The 13,632-nt window shown below is 29.8% G+C and overlaps 3 protein-coding genes across 3 annotated transcripts; 2 read left to right on the plus strand and 1 right to left on the minus strand.

The window, feature by feature from the left end:
- Positions 1 to 315: 315 nt before the first annotated feature.
- LOC130450393 (cytosol aminopeptidase-like) lies at positions 316 to 1,917 on the plus strand. Its single transcript, XM_056788767.1, has one exon. The coding sequence runs from the start codon at positions 316 to 318 to the stop codon at positions 1,915 to 1,917; it is 1,602 nt and encodes a 533-aa protein (XP_056644745.1).
- Positions 1,918 to 3,454: 1,537 nt separating this feature from the next.
- On the minus strand, positions 3,455 to 4,073 carry LOC130450127 (NADH dehydrogenase [ubiquinone] 1 alpha subcomplex subunit 13). Its single transcript, XM_056788330.1, has 2 exons — positions 3,920 to 4,073; positions 3,455 to 3,862 (listed from the first exon to the last, which is right to left on the minus strand). The coding sequence occupies exons 1-2, from the start codon at positions 4,011 to 4,013 to the stop codon at positions 3,504 to 3,506; spliced, it is 453 nt and encodes a 150-aa protein (XP_056644308.1). The 5' UTR covers positions 4,014 to 4,073; the 3' UTR covers positions 3,455 to 3,503.
- A 407-nt stretch (positions 4,074 to 4,480) lies between these two features.
- Positions 4,481 to 13,329, plus strand: LOC130450232 (nonsense-mediated mRNA decay factor SMG5). The gene is made up of 6 exons (XM_056788508.1): positions 4,481 to 4,974; positions 5,363 to 6,716; positions 6,795 to 7,191; positions 9,011 to 9,252; positions 11,447 to 11,756; positions 12,744 to 13,329. Exons 1-6 carry the CDS (start codon positions 4,904 to 4,906, stop codon positions 13,130 to 13,132), a joined length of 2,763 nt encoding a protein of 920 aa, XP_056644486.1. The 5' UTR covers positions 4,481 to 4,903; the 3' UTR covers positions 13,133 to 13,329.
- The last annotated feature ends 303 nt before the right edge of the window (positions 13,330 to 13,632 follow it).

Raw genomic sequence — 13,632 nt, forward strand, 5'->3', positions numbered from 1 at the left:
AATTGAGTTTATAAAATAACTCGAATACTACTTAACGCTAATGGGATATTGGTATTTTGAAAATTATTTTTCTTTTTATATGAATTACGACTTGTATTGCATTGTGAATTTTGAGAATTTTAAATAAATATATATGGTATATACGGGGTAAGTAAATAGATGTTGTTTAATAACTTGAACCGAAACATCTTATTTGGTAACTATGATTTCGCATTTTGACAATATTAGTTGATTATAATGTTATAGTGACATTTTTTATTAATTTCAATTCTAAATATTCGGAAGTTTCGCTTTTACAAGACGAACCGTTACAAAATGGCGGCTATTTCCGTTTTAAGACGCAGTAGCAACATTTTGAGTAAAAATTTGATATGTACATCGTATAATATTCGACGAAGTTTTTGTTCGGACGATTGCACCGAAGAAAAAAAGGGTATCATTTTGGGGGTGTACGAAGGCGAAAACGATGACGTGATTTTAACAAAAGCCGCATCAAAATTCAACGATCATCTGGGTGGAAAATTATACGACTTGATTAAGAAAGCCGGTACGAATATGAAAATCACGCAGAAAGGACACGGTAAGATATTCAATAATATCGATAAAGAATTTTGGTCGCTTTGTGTCGTCGGACTAGGAAAAGAAAATCTTGGATATAACGAATTGGAAGCGATCGACGAAGGACTAGAAGCCGTTAGACAAGCCGCGGGAACTGGGGCGCAGCTATTGAAAAACGAAGGGGTGACAAGAATTTTAATAGAAGGTCTAGGACATCCGGAACAAGCCGCAGAAGGTAGCGCCCTAGCTCTGTGGAGATACCAAGAAAATCGATCCCGACAATATTGGCAAGTCATACCTACATTAGAATTATTCGACGATTGCGACGCCGAAAGTTTCCAGCGGGGTTTGTTCAAAGCCGAATCTCAAAATTTGGCTAGACGTCTGTCAGATACGCCTGCCAATCAGATGACGCCGCTCCATTTCGCCCAAGAAACAGTAAACGAACTATGTCCGTGCGGAATCAAAGTTCACGTTCACGACAAGGATTGGATAGAAACCAAAAAGATGCAATTATTTTTGACGGCCGCGAGAGGTTCGTGCGAGCCGCCGGTGTGTCTGGAAATCTCGTACTGCGGCGCTTCCATGGACTCGAAACCGATTCTGATGGTAGGTAAAGGCGTAACATTCGACAGCGGCGGTTTATGTCTCAAAAGATGCGAAAATATGCCGAAATATAGGGGAGATATGTGCGGAGCAGCTTGTATAGTGGCCGCGATTCGGGCCGCCTCCGCCTTGAGTCTACCTATCAACATCGAAGGCGTAATTCTTCTATGCGAAAACATGCCGAGCGGTATGGCGATGAGATGCGGAGACGTGGTGATGGGATTGAATCAAAAATCTGTAATGATTACCGATACCGATAACGAGGGACGTTTAATGCTGGCGGACGCCTTCATCTTTGGACAAATTATGTACAAGCCGCGTCTCATTATCGACGTGGCTACGTTGACGCCGGGATCTCGAGCCGCCCTCGGATCGGCGGCTAGCGCTGTTTTCACCAATTCCCAAACGATGTGGTCTCAAACTAGAAAAGCGGGTATCATTACCGGAGATAGAGTTTGGAGATTACCGCTATGGAAATACTTTATGAAGAAAGTCAATAGATTCACTTCGCACGACGTCAATAATAAAGGACTCGGACACGGTTCCGCTTGTTTAGGCGCGGCGTTTTTGAACGAATTCGTCGATTGCATCGACTGGATCCATTTCGATACGACTGGAGTTGGTCTCATTAGCGAACACAAAAATTATTCGTATTTAACCAAAGGTCGGATGACAGGACGTCCTACCAGAACATTAATTCAACTCCTCTACCAATTGGCATGTCCTTCGGAAGGCCAGAGAAAGATCGAGTAAAACTTATTTGGAATTATCATGTCTAAACAAATTTCCTGTGGATTTTTTTTTTTTTTTTAAATAAATTGTTTCCACCCATTCCACTTATTTCATTACGTTTCGATATAATCGGAAAAAAAATATTTCAAATTTCAACGCGTTACTTATTCAGTTACATTGGAACGGTGGAATCCCATCTCTAATTTTAACGGCGTAATGATTTATTGAAAAACATTTTGAAAAATTACATTCAAAGTCAAGTAGACGTTATTAGGTACTATTGTAATATTATGTAGTGAATAATAAATGTGCGAAAAACTCAATAAATCCGAATTCAATAGACTGATTACTTGTCATAATAAACGACATTTCATTAGCATACGCGCTAATAGTATTGTGTGTTGTCTAGCTAATAGGTTAAGTATATCATATACATTTTTCTTTTTTTTTTTATTAAAAAAAACAACAATGTCACTTGCATCGAACATTAAAGAGAGTAATCAATAAAAACAGCAGCCAAATATTCGTTGATACGACTCATAATTCAATTCTATTTTCTTATTTACGTAAAACTTATATTGAAATCAATACGTGGTCGTATTGTGTATTGCCTAACTATTGAACTTACTACATAGACAAAGTAATAATAAATAGACAGCGCTTTCAATCAAATTATAGTATTCGAATATTAGAATGAGATACAAAAAAAGTAACGGTATAGTATCGTACTCCTTCCTCTGTTATTTTTCTCTATTCCCTTATCGCGTTTCACCAATCACCGCTCAGTGGAACTAAAATAGCTCTACCTTAAACCAATAGGTGTTTTTTTTTTTCAAAAAATCCAACTACGTGCATTCCACTAAGCGTTCACGGCCCTTTTGTGCATTCCACTTTGCCTAATTGTCGTGAGTGCTTAATGGAATGCACCCCCAATAGTATCTTCAGTATGTTCTGTGTTTTCAGCAGTCTAGAATTACTATGTCTATGATCTAGTATATACTGGAACATAATGTAGAATTGTAGGTTATCTATGGTAGAGTGCATAGATAACAATTGTATTGAGGACGTCGAGGTGATTGTTTTTTTTTTAAATAAATAACATTAACATAAAAAAATGTGATAGATGGTTCAATTTTATTAGCATATTATCAGTTCCTACGGATACCGAATGTGGTCTAAATCTTTTATACCGTTAATTTCATACATATTTCTATAATAACCTCAATTTTATCATACCCAGTGATATTTCTTTCATTCTATAGAGCAATCCATTAAAGAAGTTGATTGTCTATCTCCAAGGTAAACTTTCGAAGCTACGAGTGATAAATAAATTGATCAATTGCAACTTTGAAAGTTCTTTTTACGTAATAGAATAATTAATATCCTTGTTCAAAATTGCGTTTAATTAGAACAAATTTTTGAATGAATTGTGAAAATATTGAAGAATGATTCGTATCAAACTTATTTACTTTCAATAAAATACATAATATGTAAACCGAACCTCATACTTTGTTTTTTTCCGTTTTGCATTCATTACTATGAAAAAAAAACCACTACGAATTAATTGAAAATTTAATATATAATTTGCTACACTTTCACATATATATTTACGACAATAATCCGATGTCTGCGCGAGTACTACAATCTTTATAAGAACTATGTACATAATAATCGAAAAACATGGGATCAACCAGATGATCTGTTGGTTTGGTCTTATAAATAGGTTCGCCGTACCAAGTACCCACTTTCCACCCTTCTACGTTCTTCATCAATTCTCTTTCTTCGTCTCTATTTCTTCGTAATTGTTTGAGAAATTCTCTGTCTCTTTCCGCTAAAAGCATAGGGTAAATGGCCAAACTGACGCATCGCATTTCAAGTTCTCTCGCTTTTACCGCTTTAACGTTTAAATAGTATAAATAGGCTGCTCCGGCAGTCATACCCAAATAGCCTCCAATAATTGCCCATCCTGAAAGACTTTTAGGTTAAGTGGATTACGTAATTAGCAATATTTACTTAAATATACCTCCGAAAAATGTTTTGGCTGGTACTCTTTTGAAATGTATAGGTTTGTAGCCCCCAGGCGGGGGCATATCTTGTTTAAATTCTACTTTGGACATTTTTTTAATAATTACGAAAATATCAACAAAATGCCAATAATGTCAATTTTGACATATGACATAAGGAATAATAAAAAGTTTGTTAGTTTGGTATAGATTTAAGAAATATACTAATTTTGTGATTATTCAAAAATAAAGAAAATATATTTAATCGTAATACTTATATACTTTTTGAAAGAGTTTATTTAACAATAAAATTCGTTAATCGATAATTTTACAACTGAAATTTATCAGTAATATTTTGCACTTTACGAACATTTACACTGACGGAGTAAAATGCAATTAACAAATAAAGTATAGAATTGATCTAATTATATATAAATCGTATTCATTGTTCTGAAATATATTGAAAATTAATTTTAGAAGAATGTAGATAATCTAGTGCTAGGATTAAAATAAGAATTTTGTGGTTTAGTAGGGAAACTTTAAAAAAAAAAAAAAGAAAACTGTATTTGTTTTCCTAATTCAGGTGACACGTATGTCTCGCAATTTTTGTTAAAAAAATGAAAATTTTTTGTTTCTTCAAGTATTTTACCATATTAATATTTATAAAAAAATTATTTTTGTGATTATAACAAAATCGATAATTATGAGAAATGTATATTGTGTGAGATAAACGGTATCGACCATTGATTAATAGATGGCTCCGTTGTTGATTCTCAAAGGATTGAAGAGTGCCAGTTATTTCCGGCAGATGTGAGTGATGTTTTTTATTTGGCCATGAACGATTCATTCATTTTGATAAGAAAGTGTGATGGTGTCAAAATACGTTTGTAAAATTAATTATGAACTAATAATGATTTACATTACAACAAGTTTTTTGGAATATACGAAAATAGAAAAAAGTTTTTTGAATTCTTGACGAGAGAAGAATAAAAGCATGAGCTGAAATGAAGAAAAGCTACAACTCAACAGATATTAACCAAAACCAGAGCCAAGAGCTCTCAAAAAAATTATATCGGTAAGTTTATATGTATAATTATGACGTACATTATAAAATAATTGTTGTTTATCACGTTTTTATATATGTTTAACTAAATTAACCTCACTTTATTATTACTTGAATACGAGGAATTTTAGTGAGGAATAGATTGTATAAATGTATGATTTTTTAATTTATTTATTATTTTTAACTATTAATTTTATCGAAATTTAAATCAGATGATGTGTTTATTAATATTTAATGTTATTTTGAAACGAATTTATTGAAATGTTAAATGTCACGAAAATTACGAAATTTTTTTTATTGAAATATGTATTAGTATATTTCGATATGGATTAGCATTTTATTGAGTAAAAAAAGATGTTACTATATATATATAATAAAGATACTGTATTATTAATTTTAGATCTATAAGTGAACAAGCTAAGCGTTTAGACGACGCAAGAAGTTGTGCCCGAACTGTCGTAGATCTTTTTTCACCTAATTTGCTAATCCAACGTAAAAAATTGTGCGAATATTGCGAAAGATTAATATTTTCCGATCCGATTTTATACGGTCGTAAAGGGGAGGAATTACTATGGAGGAAAGGTTATTACGATGTGGTGTCCACGTCTAAAAAATTGAAAAAAAAAGAATACCTGCCGGAAGAAATATGTCATATTACCGCCCATATTAACGCCGGTATTGGATTTTACAACCACATGTTATCTAAATTGCAGTATAATTTCAATTTGAACATTGAATCGTTTATCGATTTCTCTTTAATACATTCTGGGAATAAAGATGTTAAAGTTGAAGCTGTAGATTGGGCTAAACAATCAGTACATCAATGTTTGATTTATTTGGGAGATCTCAGTCGGTATAAACTTGAGATTTATCCTAATTGGGAATCTGCATTACCTGTACGGTATTATCTTCAAGCCGTTTCTTATAAACCGGATTACGGTATGCCTCATAATCAAATGGGAACGTTGGCGATGAATCAGAATCGTTTTTTAGAAGCCGTTTATCATTATATGCGTTGTTTGTCTTGTAAATTCCCGTTTGAAGGTACTTTAAATAATCTAATAGCACTTTTCGATAGGAATTCTAAATTTCTTGAACAATTGCCTGATAAAAACGTCGAAGGCATCATTGAAACTGAACAAAGTGAAAAGATCAAAATATTTATAGCGAGATTTCTTTTGATTATCGACGTGTGGTATTTCGATAAGAAAGTTAATAAAGTTTACGATTTGTGTCATCAGACTTATAAAAATCTCGAGGAATGTTTGACTTTTACCAAAGTGTCTACTAATAGTGAATCGGGGGATTCGATCGAAACTGATTATTATCAACTGAATCATTTAAACGGCGATAAAATATTTAAAATAATCGTTATATGTTTACTCTGTATATCCAAGTTGCAATTATCCAAATCTCCCCAATTATCCACCGCAGTGGCTTTCACTTTGGGTATATATTCACAATTATTGAAGAACGTTTCTAATCGTATACGAGAAGGTGTTTTGAATTTTCCTTGTAACGAAAATGTCAAAGGGAAAACCGGTAACGGAATTTTGAAAGATTTGATGGCGGGTAGGAAAAGGTGTAAATCGAAATTGAGGAGACGGAAGGCTTTGAAAAATGAGAGTGAAGACGAGTCCGAATTAAGCGAACACGAAGAAAATTATAGTAGCTCTTCGGATTCTTTTATATCTGACGACGAAGAAGAAGAGGTTCTCGACGTTTCTTCAGACGAGGATTTCGATATCATCAAGGTTAGTGTTTTTGATACCTTTTCGTAACATAACCTCTGAATTTTAATATTTATACGGATATTTTTACTAATCGATCAGGTATCAGACGAATCGAACAGCGGTACCCCTAAAGATATTTTAACCAACGGTTTATTCAATGGCGCAACTACCCCCGATCAACAAAACCCCGAAAAAACCGAAGAAGATTTAAGCAAAATCGTACAATTTATGGACGTTAACGATATCCTTGAAATATTTACCGAAGAGACCATTTTGCAAAGCATCAAAATCCTCAATGATTGGTTAGCGACAGATCTGGAAGTGATCAAATCTTGCGGTTCCAATACCGCGTCTTTGTTAAGACAAATAACCCATTTATTGAATTTGGTCAATGTCAATTTGCTTAGTCCGAAAATGATCGGCGTCGGATTGAAAAATACGGAAATTATTAATAAAGGATTAAGGATACCGCTGTCTGAAGATATCCTTTTGAAAGGTGATTTAAGTTTTTCTTTTTATTATGAAACACCAGGTATAATATTTCAAATTTAAAATCGTCTTTTCCCCACTAGGATATAATGTAAAGTTAAAATTTGTTATATGTACAGGGTTTTTGAAAAAAATTGAGTTTGTACGTTTATGAAAATTGACTATGCCCTGTATAATTGAAAAAAATTGTTCACGGGTGTCGATAGATTGTGGATTTAGTATAAAAAATGATTTTTTTGTTATAATTCTTGAAATCTAATACAGGGTGAGCCAAAATACAGATACATTATTTGTGGTATTTTTTAATGGTTTACCCTGTATATTATTGCATTACCGCGATTACGGTTTTAACATTATTCCTTGATTTTATAAAAATTATCGATTTTAATAAGATTTGTCGTACATAATACAGTGCGAGTCAAAATATATAAGATTTTGTATTAATAAAAAACCAAAAGTTTAATTTGCTTCATGGATTACCCTGTATATTATATGAAAACCGTAATTTTAATTTTCAAATAATCATAAAAGTTTCTGAAAATGATTAATCACGCTGTTATTCGTTAAATTTAATACAGGGAGGCTCTAAATCAAAAAACATTTTATTTGGAAAATTTTTTTTAATGGTTTACCCTGTATATTATCACGCCAATATGATATTACTTTTTCGATTATTTTGTAAATTTTTGAAAATTACCGATTTTTGTATGGATTTGTTGCATCTAATACAAGGTGAGCCAAAAAACAAACACAATTCACACTTTGAAATATTTAATTAAATCGCCCTGTATATTTTAAATCACATATATCGCAATGTAATATTCAAATTGACGAACGAAATTTATAAAAATTATTGAATTTGGTAATTATTCGATAAATCTAATACACAGGGCGAGTCAAAATATATTTATATAGAATGTGTTTTAACGGATCACTCTGTAATTTATACAAGCCATAAAATGTTACCATCGTTTTTAAATTATTTTCGATACTTTTAAAAATAGTCGGTGTTGTCAATATTCATTGTACATAATACAAGGTAGGTCAAAAAACGAATACAATTATTTCGTTGGTGTTTTTAAATGGATCACCCTGTACTTTAAATGACCGTCAGAATAATAAACTTTGACCTTTTTTTCATTATTAATAGTAGAAAATCATGAAAATTATTGGATTTAGTATTTCCTCGATAAATCTAATACAGGGCGAGTCAAAATATATTTATATAGAATGTGTTTTAACGGATCACTCTGTAATTTATATAACCACCGTGATGAAATATGATTATCCATTTAAAATTATTCGCTCAAAATATAGGAACTCGATATCGATTGAATCTAATACAAGGTGAGCCAATAAACGAACTCAATTTTTTTCTTCGGTACTTTTAAATGGATCCCCCTGTAAGTTATATAACCGCGATGATGGCAGTTATCTAAAAATCGTCGAAATTTATCGAAACAATTATTTTTTTTTTTATATATATAAATCGTCTAATATAATACCGGGCGAGTCGTAATACAAAAAATTTTTTTTGGTGATTAATAAATGGATTACCCTGTATTCTAAATAACCAGTTCGTGTTATATTGTGGCTTAAAATTTATAAAATTCGAAGTATTGTATATTTGGTTTTTGATTTTAATACAGGGTGGATCGAAATCGTAGATTTATTTTTATTTATCGAGGTAATTTAACGAATCCGCCCTGTAATTGACGTATCTAGCGAATTACAGGGCCGATATTTTTAATACGGGGTTAGGGAAAAAATATGTTTTTTTTTTCGTAATTTTTTTGGGTTTTCGCAAAAAATTTGGATTTGTCTAGGTGTGGAAATATTGAAAGTTTCTCAGGAGACGTTGGATTGGAATTACGCGGATAAAAAAAGTTTGAATACGAAAGAAGAGGCCGTTATCCGCGTGATTAAATTACTTTCTTTTGGAAAATTTCTAACTACCCTTAACGAAACTGGAATTTCTTACGATGACGGAAACAATATTTTTGTTTGTACATTAAATGACAGTAAAAAAGACGACGACAAGGATTCGAAAATGTTGTTAGACGAATTCGTAAGTGCACAAACAGAAATTTAATTTTTTTTTACATTCCCCAATTTTTTCCCTATTTTTCAAATTTTCCTGTATTTTCCAATTTTTTCCATTTTTTTTTTTTCGCATTTGTTCACCTTATATTTCTTTTTTTTTTTCTTATTTATTCTTTTGTTCTTGTTTTTCATTAATTTTTGCAAATTTACTAGTTTTTTTAAGGATTTTTTTTATATTATTTCGTTTTTGGCTCTTTTTTTTTCGTTATGATATTATTTTTGCCCCTTTTCCCTCTCAATTTTATTTCAAATTACTTTTATTTATTTTTTGCGTATTTTTAATTTTTTTTTTTTTTCGTTATTTTTACAAATTTTTTTTTTGTTTTTTTAAATTTTTTATACGTTTTCATGTTATTTTTGTATCATTTTCTTTTTGCCCCCTTTTATTTCTTTTTCTCGCCGGTATTTTTATTTATTTATTTATATTTTTTCTTATCATTTTCGTCGTTTTTGTTTTTCGTTGTATCAATTTTTTCCGTATTTTTTATTAATATTCGTATTTTATTTGTTTTTGTACAATTTTCGAATATTTTTTGCTTCTTATTTTATTTGATAATTTGTTTCTTTATGTTTGTTAATTTTATATTATTTTTCTTTAATTTTTTCTTCATATTCTTCTGTTTCCTTCTTTTTTCCTTTTCTAAAAATTTTCGTTTTTGTTTTTTTTCTATTTTCATTTTTCTCCTTTAAATATTTTTCATATTATTGTTTGTTCACCTTATATTTTTTTTTATTTATTCTTTTGTTCTTGTTTTTCATTAATTTTTGCAAATTTACTAGTTTTTTTAAGGATTTTTTTTATATTATTTCGTTTTTGGCTCTTTTTTTTTCGTTATGATATTATTTTTGCCCCTTTTCCCTCTCAATTTTATTTCAAATTACTTTTATTTATTTTTTGCGTATTTTTAATTTTTTTTTTTTTCGTTATTTTTACAAATTTTTTTTTTGTTTTTTTAAATTTTTTATACGTTTTCATGTTATTTTTGTATCATTTTCTTTTTGCCCCCTTTTATTTCTTTTTCTCGCCGGTATTTTTATTTATTTATTTATATTTTTTCTTATCATTTTCGTCGTTTTTGTTTTTCGTTGTATCAATTTTTTCCGTATTTTTTATTAATATTCGTATTTTATTTGTTTTTGTACAATTTTCGAATATTTTTTGCTTCTTATTTTATTTGATAATTTGTTTCTTTATGTTTGTTAATTTTATATTATTTTTCTTTAATTTTTTCTTCATATTCTTCTGTTTCCTTCTTTTTTCCTTTTCTAAAAATTTTCGTTTTTATTTTTTTTTTTTATTTTCATTTTTCTCCTTTAAATATTTTTCATATTATTGTTTGTTCACCTTATATTTTTTTTTATTTATTCTTTTGTTCTTGTTTTTCATTAATTTTTGCAAATTTACTAGTTTTTTCAAGGATTTTTTTATATTATTTCGATAATTTCGTTTTTGACTCTTTTTTTTCGTTATGATATTATTTTTCCCCCTTTTCCCTCTCAATTTTATTTATTTTTTTGCGGTTTTTTTTTTCGTTATTTTTACAAATTTTTTTTTGTTTTTTTAAATTTTTTATACGTTTTCATGTTACTTTTGTATCATTTTCTTCTTACCCCCTTTTATTTCTTTTTCTCCCCGTATTTTTATTTATTTATATTTTTTCTTATCATTTTTGTTTTTCGTTGTATCAATTTTTTCCGTATTTTTTATTAATTTTCGTATTTTTTTTGTTTTTGTACCATTTTATATTATTTTTTTTTTCATATTCTTCCGTTCCCTTCTTTTTTTCTTTTCTAAAAATTTACGTTTTTATTTTTTTTATTTTCATTTTTTCTCCTTTAAATATTTTTGTATATTATTCATATTTTTTTGTATCTGATTATCTCCATTTTTCCTTTTTATTAATTTTCGTATTTTTTTCCATTTCGTTCACGTTTTTGTACCATTTTCGAAACACCCCCTTTTTTATATAATTATTTAAGTTATTTTTGGAAAAATTATTTTCCAATTTTTCCCCATATTTATTTAGTTTGTCCCCTTTTCGTACTTATTTTCATACGTTTTTACCAATTTAATTATTTTTTTTTTTGAATTTTCAATTTATAAATTTTGCGATTTTTTATTTATCGTCTTCAACGAAATAATTTTGGAAAAAACGTAGGATTCTTCGGCGTCGACTACAACCTGCAACGGTACCACCATAAAATCGACATCAACCCCCAAATTGGAGGGGGATTCTGGTAGTAAATCGAGCGGCGACGTCGTCGGTGGTCAATTAAATAAAATGAAACACATGGGTCAACTTTGGTTGGCCGCCGAAGTGAGAGCTTTGGAAAATCGAGTCGGCGCCGGTAGGACGGCGGCGCTTTCCCCTTATTTAGTTTTAGACGCCGACGCCCTCATAAAATACACTTTTATGGTAAAACAGCTGGTGCACAGTAGGAAATTTATCGTTTTGGTACCTACGGCAGGTAAGTCGATTTATTCTCTATTTTTTATTTTTTCGATTTTTTATTTTTCGTTTTTTTTTTATTTTTTTTTTTATTTTTTCGCGTAATTTTTGTGTTTCGAATAATTAAAATTTTTTTAATTTAATAATTATTTCGTTTTTTTATATTTATTTTTTTTCCGTATTTTTGTTCGAAAAAATTTTTTTTTCGGCTTTTATTTTGCAATTTTCAATTTTTCTATTTTACACCTTCCTCCAACCATTTTCATGTAACATTTTTGAAATGCCCCCTTTTCAAATTTTGGTTGATTTTTCTTTAAGATCAACTAATTTTTTCGAAATTTTCCTTTTTCGTATTTTCCATGTAAACTCACTTTTCATCTTTTAATAATTTTTTCCACTTTTTCGTTGAATAATTAAATTTTTTTTATTAATTCCATGTTATTAGATTTTTTTTTTAATTTTTGTATTGATTCATTTTTCCAATTTTTTTTGTACAGTTTCTCAGAAAATCTGTTTACTTTCGGCTTTTCATCGATTTTTTCGAATTTTTTTTTTTTTTTCATATAATTAATTTTCATCAAATTTTTCTCAACTTCAAAACTTTTCTGTAAAATAATTTGTTTTTTCATAAATTTAATATTTTTCTTCATTTTCAATATTTTTTGTATTGATTTTTCCTATTTTTTTCATATTATATTTAATTTTTTTTATTTTTCATTAATTTTCCTACGAAAATTTGCAAATTTCTTTGTATAATTTACTCAATTCAATTTTTAATATTTTTTTAACTAATTTTATCGACTTTTTCATATTTTCTAATATTTTTTTTCCATTTTTATTAATTTTTTTCTTCTTTATTTTTCGACCTACAAAGTTTCTTGTACAATTTTTCAAAATTTCCGCTTACTCTCAATTTTCCAACGATTTTTTCGCATTTTTAAAAACTCCCCAAAATTTTTTTTTCAAATTTTTTCATTCAAATTATCCAAAATCGTCATTTTTGTAGTCGTTTCTGCATTGGACGACTTGAAACGCGAGAAAATAGAGGCCCGCGACGCAATCAGATGGTTAGAATCGCAATTCCATCGCGGCAACAGATTTTTCCGAGCCCAACGACCCCAAGAACGCGCCCCCGTCCCGTTCATTAAATACCCCAAGAAGAAAGACAAAGAGATGCACGTCTACATTCAAATAATCGAATGTTGTCACTTTCTCGCCGAACAACAAAAAGGCGCCACCGACGTCGTCACCTTATTAATCGGCAATCAAAACGTTTTGTCGAACGGCGAAAACAAAGAATTCAGTTACGTCGGACTGGCGCTGTCGGTAGGAATAGCCATCGAAGCCATTACATCGTTTTATGGTAAATGGAAGAAATCCAAAGGGAAAAGGTGATGAGACGCGACGATGACTGGAAACGGATTCGTTAAAAACAAAAAGGGAATATTGGAGGAGGTGTTTTTTTTTTTCCCCGAAAAAAAAAACTACCGAGATATAATTTTTTTTCTATTGTGGGATGTATTATTTTAAGAGTTTATTGTTCCCGTGTAGTTATTCCGTTTTAATTATTAAACGATAAATTTTATTAACAATTACGATATCTTATTAAAATTCCCGGATTTATTTTAAAGCCGACCCTGTACTTTAAATACTAACAACATCACATCAATCTTAACGAAAATTTAAATAATATTTATTGTATAAATTACGTCAATTTTAATAAATACAATTCCATAAATTATTTGAAATAGAATTCAAATCAAAATAAATCACAATTTTTCATATTTATTAAATTTATAAATAAATCTATTAATTACTTTTCCAAACCCCCGTATCCAATAGCAACTATAAATGTAATGATGCGCCATCGAGATGTCGGTAAGTAATAGTTACTG

This window comes from Diorhabda sublineata, chromosome 11, assembly GCF_026230105.1.
Source record: "Diorhabda sublineata isolate icDioSubl1.1 chromosome 11, icDioSubl1.1, whole genome shotgun sequence".
Lineage (NCBI taxonomy): Eukaryota > Metazoa > Arthropoda > Insecta > Coleoptera > Chrysomelidae > Diorhabda > Diorhabda sublineata.

Coding starts and splice junctions, on each gene's coding strand:
- LOC130450232 (XM_056788508.1), top strand. CDS start 4,904: ATGAAGAAAAGCTACAACTCAACAGATATTAACCAAAACCAGAGCCAA. Junction 7,192..9,010: donor TGAAGATATCCTTTTGAAAG/GTGATTTAAGTT, acceptor GGATTTGTCTAG/GTGTGGAAATATTGAAAGTT. Junction 9,253..11,446: donor AAATGTTGTTAGACGAATTC/GTAAGTGCACAA, acceptor GAAAAAACGTAG/GATTCTTCGGCGTCGACTAC.
- LOC130450127 (XM_056788330.1), bottom strand. CDS start 4,013: ATGTCCAAAGTAGAATTTAAACAAGATATGCCCCCGCCTGGGGGCTAC. Junction 3,863..3,919: donor AGCCAAAACATTTTTCGGAG/GTATATTTAAGT, acceptor AAAGTCTTTCAG/GATGGGCAATTATTGGAGGC.
- LOC130450393 (XM_056788767.1), top strand. CDS start 316: ATGGCGGCTATTTCCGTTTTAAGACGCAGTAGCAACATTTTGAGTAAA.